The 7,154-nt window shown below is 39.9% G+C and overlaps 1 protein-coding gene across 2 annotated transcripts; it reads right to left on the bottom strand.

The window, feature by feature from the left end:
- Positions 1–2,030: 2,030 nt before the first annotated feature.
- LSM8 (LSM8 homolog, U6 small nuclear RNA associated) lies at positions 2,031–6,368 on the bottom strand. Of its 2 annotated transcripts, XM_056481980.1 has the most exons (4): positions 6,253–6,368; positions 5,358–5,398; positions 3,873–4,000; positions 2,031–2,289 (listed from the first exon to the last, which is right to left on the bottom strand). In XM_056481980.1, the coding sequence occupies exons 1-4, from the start codon at positions 6,281–6,283 to the stop codon at positions 2,199–2,201; spliced, it is 291 nt and encodes a 96-aa protein (XP_056337955.1). In that variant the 5' UTR covers positions 6,284–6,368; the 3' UTR covers positions 2,031–2,198. The 2 variants fall into 2 exon arrangements, with proteins under 2 accessions (XP_056337955.1, XP_056337954.1); XM_056481979.1 differs by lacking the exon at positions 6,253–6,368 and having other exon boundaries at positions 5,358–6,225.
- Between the last annotated feature and the right edge of the window lie 786 nt (positions 6,369–7,154).

The raw sequence follows: 7,154 nt of genomic DNA, 5'->3' as shown, positions 1-7,154 counted from the left end.
GATGTAAGGCTAAACAGCAGCAGCACATTGTTCCAAGCAAGTTCCAGAGCTCCTGGAACGTGCTGTAAGGCTGCAGGAAGGAACATTAACAAGTAGATAAGTCCTGCTTTTAGGACTAGCAAGCAGGTTTTGGCAGAAGTCTGAATGCTGTTGTATTTTCAGCTGATTTTCACCTGCGTCAGTGGAGCTTTTATTTCCTTCAGGGAAAACGCTCCTGATATAATAAAAAACAGCATTTCTACTATTACTGTAAAAATTACAGAAAAAAAGCCCCTGAACAGGATCCTAAGGCAAAATACAGCAAGCTGAGAGAGGCTATCAGGAACAGAATTTGCCTGGCTCTTTACTATTTTCTGTCATGTATTTTTAACCTAAGTCTGGTAGAAGTTTTCCCTCCCAAACCTCAAGAACCTTAAACTTCTGGCACATCTGGGTTTCATAGTTATTTGTCCATGAATTAGATATTACTATATAGGTATTACTATACCTATAGTATAGTTATAGATACTTGAAGTTATAATGCCTTATTATTTAAGCAACAAAGAAGCTAAAAACTAATTGATGTGACACAGTTTTCCTAGCTACTGCAAGTTCCACTTAATCCTCCAAATTATTTTCATTATTCTTATCAATAAGCTGCAGTTCTCTCAACTGGAAAGCAGAAGTAAGAATCCATTAGTAAAAATTAGTAAGTAGCACACACAGGTGCTAGACCAAATCTAACTAGCAAACACATCTTGCTGTTTTAACTGGCATAACTCACATTCATTGTTTCCAGGTCTCTTCAACTGAGGCTTCTTCTTGAGAAGTGCCATTGTGGCTATTTTAATTTAATTCCTAAAGGAGCAACAGCACATAACCTAGTATTTGTTATGGTAACTATGGAAGAAATTAAATCCTTTCATACCAATGCACAGAGAATATAACCCTGATATTTCAGGATAATTTCTCTATTAATCTACAGAATAAAATTCCTAGCAGACAGCAGCAGCATGCAGCAGAGGCTGATTGGTGGAATTATGCTGCCATGGGTACAAAACACTTACTCAGACACACAGATCTGGTACATTTGCTATGATAGTATGACAATGGCCATGAGATAAATACCATCGACCTGCATTTACCTTCAGTTCCACCACAGTGTTTGATGTGTATCTCAGTTGTTTGCTTATAAAATGGACTGAAGAATGAACACTACCTCCAGGGCTAAGGACAACTGGCTGTAGTTGAAGCAAAGGTGAAGTTGTACAGAAATTGTCCACTGTAGGAATACATCCTCAAAACAGTACCCGTGTTCTTTCAATCCAGTACAGCCAGTAAACCACTTGCAGGCCACACAGTATTTGAAGCACTTTGACTCCAAGTATGTGAAAGGGACATGGAGGTACTTAACGAGGATTGCAGTTAGAGAAATTGCCCTTGGACCACAGAAGGTAGTTTTTGTGTTTCTTCATGAACACCAAATTAATTTGCTTAGTCTCTTTATAAACCAGCTCATTCATTTCACTGGAAGAATTCTTTTCCACTACCAGTCAAGAGTTGTCCTTTCATCTAAGATCTTTACTAACCATACAAAAGGAGGAAGTGACCAACCTATGACAATGCAGGAAATGGCATATGACAATTACCTCCAATTCAGCATTACTTCCTTTTGGCCTTAGTATCACCTCTCTTTACCCTTCTCATTTTTGTATAGTATGTTTTTTGTGACTGTTTAATGAAACTGATACTTTTGACATAATGAATTATAGACAGAGTTAGTACTGACTTCTGGTAATCACATTACACAAAAGAATTACAAAGAACAGTTTTCTACTTACAGCCACAACTACATTTAGAGATGGTTAAACTGATTGTGACACATCCACCTTCAAATAATGAAAACATGAAAAACCTTGGTTTACCTTTAGGAATGAGATCTTATTTTAAGAACAAGGTATACACACACAGTATCAGGACCATCACTGATACTGATTGCATTTCCCAGTGAAATTATGCAGCATGAAATCCCGAAAGAAATTCAATGAAAGTATCTTTAGCAAAATGTAGAAACTTTAATTTACATGCAAAGCTACACCATATTCATAATAAAAAAATGGTGACTAAACAAATTAAACACAATTTGTAGAAACTGTCCACATTGCTAAATAGGGCTGTACAACCAAAGATTTACAAAGTCCCTGTGCATTTTCATCTTTTCAGTGCACAACTGAGTTTAAAGGTTCTGCTCGAATATTCCCCAAGTCAAGAGCTGAATCTGTCTCTTCGTCAATTTCACCAATCACAGCACTGCAATAAAAAAAAAAAAAAATCATGTTATTATTTGTTGAAATCAAATCACACAGTTCTAAAACAGAAGCTGTATTTTATCTTCTAGCAACCCTTATTTGCTGTTGAACTATACCAGCTTCTTCTGATTGAAGCTGTTTATTCCATGAAAGCTTCTAGTGATGCACACTAGAATGCTCAAAGTACTTTGTACCATGACTGTTTCTTTCCTTTGATTTTTCAACAGCTTCCCTATTTCATTTGAGTCCCCTATTTTGAAGTTACTGTTACTTAGCTGTTCATTCTTATTACTTCCTCTCATAAGGATGCTGATTTCAGCATGCTGAAGAGCTGCATGATTACTAGTAAAAAATATGTTTAAGATTGCAAAAAGAAATTATATTTCACAGAAGCATTATTTTGAATATATTTGAGTAATGTGGCTGTATGGTGATGTCTTTCATCATACATTTCAACTATATAATGAAACAGTGAAGTAATAAACCATTATTTGCTGTTTTATACGCATTTTATTTTCTGAATTAAAAGCTACTGGTAGAGTGGTATGCATTGTCCCATCTTCGCACATGTGACAAATTACTTTTCCTTAAAAGTTTAAGTCAAAATGATGAAAGTATTCAGAATGATCCACTTTCTCAATGATGTTAGATAAATGCACCTAGATATCAATTTAAGCCTTGGCATTTTGTTGTACAGAAGTATCCATTAGAATTAGAAGACAAAAATTCCTATCCAGGCTCATATGTTGGTCACTGCAACATACTCTTTTTCCAGCTGTGATAAAAAATAATCTTACTTTTGCCATCAGCTTCAGAATGCAAAAGTAATCTTCCTAGCTCACCAGATCCACTCACCAGGCCTTCATCCCACTTCTCTTGTAACCCTCCCACGGGTTTGGCACACCAGCTACTTTTCTCTGCACTCAATGAACTTTCATCCTCATTTTGTAGAGGAATTTTACATCAAATATCAACTCATACATTTGACATGTCCCTCCTACATTGGTTTCAACACTTGCTACACTGTCAAGTCAGAACCTTCAAGGATTTTCCAGATTATAAAGTGCTCTCTGTGAACATCTGCCCTAAAGGGGAAAAAACCCAAAAACCTGTTGTATACCAGACTGCTGACTTTTTGCACTCAAGTTCTCTCATTTTTTAGTGATTATTCTATCTTTTCCTTCATCATCTCTCAGCCTGTCCTTGTAGAAGAGATGCTCCAGCCCTCGGATCATTTTCAATCCCAACATTACAATGCAATGACTTCTGTAAAAGAAGCGTGGATGTTTGCTATTTAATACAGAATCACAGTCCTTTGCTTGGAAAGACCTACAAGATCAAGTCCAAACATTAACCTAACACTGCCAAGTCCACCACTAAACCATGTCATTAAGTGTCACTTTTACACATCTTTTAATACCATCAGGATGGTGACTCAGCTTTGACAAGACTCTCAGTGCTACCCACAAAGATGCAAGATTTATACAGATTATAAACATATAAACATAAATATACAGATATATAGACACACACAAACCCATGTGCATACACACAAAGATTTAAACAAGAACATGCTATACTTACACATTGTCACCTCTTACAATGTATAAGCCCAGCACCACTTGCTCAACTCCTTGTGAAGAACTGAACACTCGTTCATGGCTTTCATCCAGAATCAAGTTTATGGTCTGATCAAAACCTTTGAGTGTTCCCTGAAAAAAAAAAACACAAAAGCACACTCCCACTGCCCTTAAAATTTCCCCTCTTTGCTGTCAAGGATATTTAAACAGAGTTGCCAAATAAAGGTAACTAGAGAACAGGTCTTCTATTCAGGTTTTATTCTTTGGCTTAAACAGCTAAAGAATAAAATTTGAAAAGCAATAACCAATTTAAGAAAAGCATACATGTGTTACTGTGTGTTTATGCTAAAAGACACAGTAAGCTTAAGCATTAAAAAAGTAAATTTTTCATTTTATCAATGATGTTCCTCTAGACAACTAATTTTACTATTTGTACACTGGCTTTTTGTATGGACGTTTCCAGAAATTAAATTATTAAATAAGACAAAGAATGGAAAGTTGGATTCTTGAGGTCAACAACATTGAAACCATTCCTAACAAGTAATTTAAAGTAGTATCTCTATGAAAAAGATTAATTTGTGTTTACTAAATTTTTCTTAAAAAGTAAATTTAAAAATACAGGATTTTGTGGCACTTCAATACATGTTTGGAAAACTGATAATCAATTAGTGATGGTAAATTTACGTTAAGAAGTTCAATCTCATATAAAACAGCCCTTCAAACAGTTATAATATGTATTTATATCATCTAATAATGAGACATATATACCAACTCCACTCAAATCTCTATTGGTAGGAAATATCTTGTAGCACAGACACAATGTTTACCAGACTGACTTCAGCCAAGCAGATTTGGTGAAGCCAACAGATTTGTTTTCTCTTTCCAGAGGCTGCACAAAGCTAAGGACAGAAAGATACAATCCTCCTGCAACAATCACACTAATGAGTTATGATCCAAACACAAAAGAATAAAAGACGGGGAGAAAGAGATGCAAGAAAAAAAACAAAAAACCAAAACGCAGAAGCAATAAAACCAAAAATATTATATGGTCTGATATATTAAGTTGGCCTTTCCTCAGGCTTTCAGGTATTAACAGAAACCCACAATTCTCCAGCTGATATTTTTCTACAGCCATAGGGAAGAAATGGTTTTAACATGGAAGTTAAAGAGCTTACAGAACAAAGTGGACAATTTAGATGGAAACTAAATTACTGAACAGAAGTGCATTTTTTGGTGCATTCCCACAGAAAAAACCATTTGAGAAAAAGTCCAGACCATCTGCACACACAAATTTATCAATGGAAAAAACTGACATGACATGCATGAAACAGTAAGTGTTCATAAAATTCTTCTTTTAACCTTATGGCAATTATTCTATACTATATAATTTAGCAGTGTGAATATTTGAGACTATCCTAACAGAGCTTCTTTAGTGCCATGATGGAAAGTCTTTATGGGAGAAAATAAAATGCTAAAAAATATGTCTTACCACAATCATTCTTCCATCAGAAGTAATTACTGCAACAGTACCTGATATTTCATTAAGGAAACATTTAGTCATATCTGAAATAGAACCATTAACATTTTCTGAAACATTCATATGTAATACAGGTTTTATGAGCCTTTTAGAGCTTAAAAAGCCTATCAACACATTTTTAAAGCACCATGGTTGACGATAACATTTGACAATACATTTTTCATTAATATTTCCTTGTAAGTTTCTCTTCACCGAACCATTCATTGACAGTCATACACAAACATGAAAAGCTTAAAAACAGAATAAAGATTTGAGCTCACGTGTCTTCCCATGACTAACTGCACTGCCTCAAAATTGAAACAAGTTTCATAAACACTTTAAGTCCTTTAAAAACAGGTCTGCAGGTGATCTCGAGGCTAGCATCCTGCATTCCTTCTTTCTGAAGATCTGATTATCCCAACTCAATGATATAGTCATCATCCTGACTAATTCTGGATTATTAGCTTACTGTTTATGAACAAAACTGAAGATGTCCATGGGTTACAAGAAGCACAAAAAACGAGCACCAAAAGCGCTCCAAGAACCCCAACTGACGGGTTTTGAGCAAGTGATGCAAAGCCGCTCTCTAAGCGCATGTTAACAGCCCTTTAAGGGAGCAGCACACCGCGAATCTGGCTCCTCACGGGCAAAGCTCAGCTCGGCAGCACTGGGTGCTGTAGGGACCCTATCCTCCGGGTAACCTCCGGCCTGCCAGGCCAAACTCCTGTAAAGAGACGCCGACACCGCCAACAGGGACGAGCAAAGCACCAGAACCGCGCTGCCGCACCAGGCCCAGGGTGAGAGCGGCGCTCAGGAGGGGAGGCGGTGCCGCCGCGCCGTGCGGAGTGCCGCGGAGGATGGAGGATACGGTTGATGTAGTTCTCCAGAGCGGAGGTCATGGCGGCCGGGTCTCAGCGCGGGGCCGCCGCGGCCGGCGCGCGCCGATGACGTGAGGGCCGGCGCGCAGGCGCACAGCACGGGGACGGGCCGGGCTGCGAGCGCGGAGAGCGCGCATGCGCCGGGGGCGGGAAGCGGCGAGGAGGTGCGAGAGGGCCGTACCAAGAGCGCGGGGGGGGGCGGGGGCTCTGGCGGCCCCTCCGGGCACATGGCGCCGCCCGCACGGGAGGGTCACTCCGTGCAGCCCAGGGCTCGGGGTTTGCTGCATCCTCACAGAGGCTCGCAGAGAGCTGAGGCCAAGGGGTCAGTGTCCACATGGAGACCAGGGATGGTCTCTGCAGTAGTGGTGTCCCTCCGGAGACCTGTACTGTTCATCTCTATAGACCACAGTGGGGTTGAGTTCACTCTCATCAGAATTGCTGATGACACCAAGCTGTGTGGTGCCATCAACACGCTGGAGGAAGGGATGCCATCCGGAGGGATCTGGACAGGCTCGAGAGATGGTCCATGTGAATCTCGTTGAAGTTCAGTAAGGCCAAGGGCAAGGTCCCACACCTGGTTCAGGGCAATCCCGGACACACCTACAGGCTGAGTGGAGAGGTGATTGAGAGCAGCCCTGCAGAGAAAGACTTGGGGGAATGCTTGATGAAAAACTCAACGTGAGCCAGCAGTGTGCCCAGAAAGCCAACCATACCCTGGGCTGCATCCAGTGGAAGGTGTCCCTGCCCATTGCAGGAGATGGTGGGATTAGATGATCTTTAAGATCCCTTCCAACCTGTAAATTCATATGAGTCTTGCTAGTATGGGGGTCATGTAATCCTCCCTTGGTTTCCTGTGGGCTGCTGGTGTGAGGTGGGCAGGAAGGAGGCCTGA

The sequence above is a fragment of the Oenanthe melanoleuca genome, chromosome 1A (genome assembly GCF_029582105.1).
Source record: "Oenanthe melanoleuca isolate GR-GAL-2019-014 chromosome 1A, OMel1.0, whole genome shotgun sequence".
In the NCBI taxonomy this organism is placed as follows: domain Eukaryota; kingdom Metazoa; phylum Chordata; class Aves; order Passeriformes; family Muscicapidae; genus Oenanthe; species Oenanthe melanoleuca.
This window is presented reverse-complemented; position numbering and strand designations above follow the sequence as displayed.

Bases quoted from the DNA above. Each gene is read 5' to 3' on its own strand.
- LSM8 (XM_056481979.1), bottom strand. From the start codon at position 5,609: ATGAATGGTTCGGTGAAGAGAAACTTACAAGGAAATATTAATGAAAAA. The intron at 4,001-5,357 runs GTAAGACATATT...TTTTTTTTTCAG, and splicing joins CTGATGGAAGAATGATTGTG to GGAACACTCAAAGGTTTTGA. The intron at 2,290-3,872 runs GTAAGTATAGCA...TTTTTATTGCAG, and splicing joins ATTGTAAGAGGTGACAATGT to TGCTGTGATTGGTGAAATTG.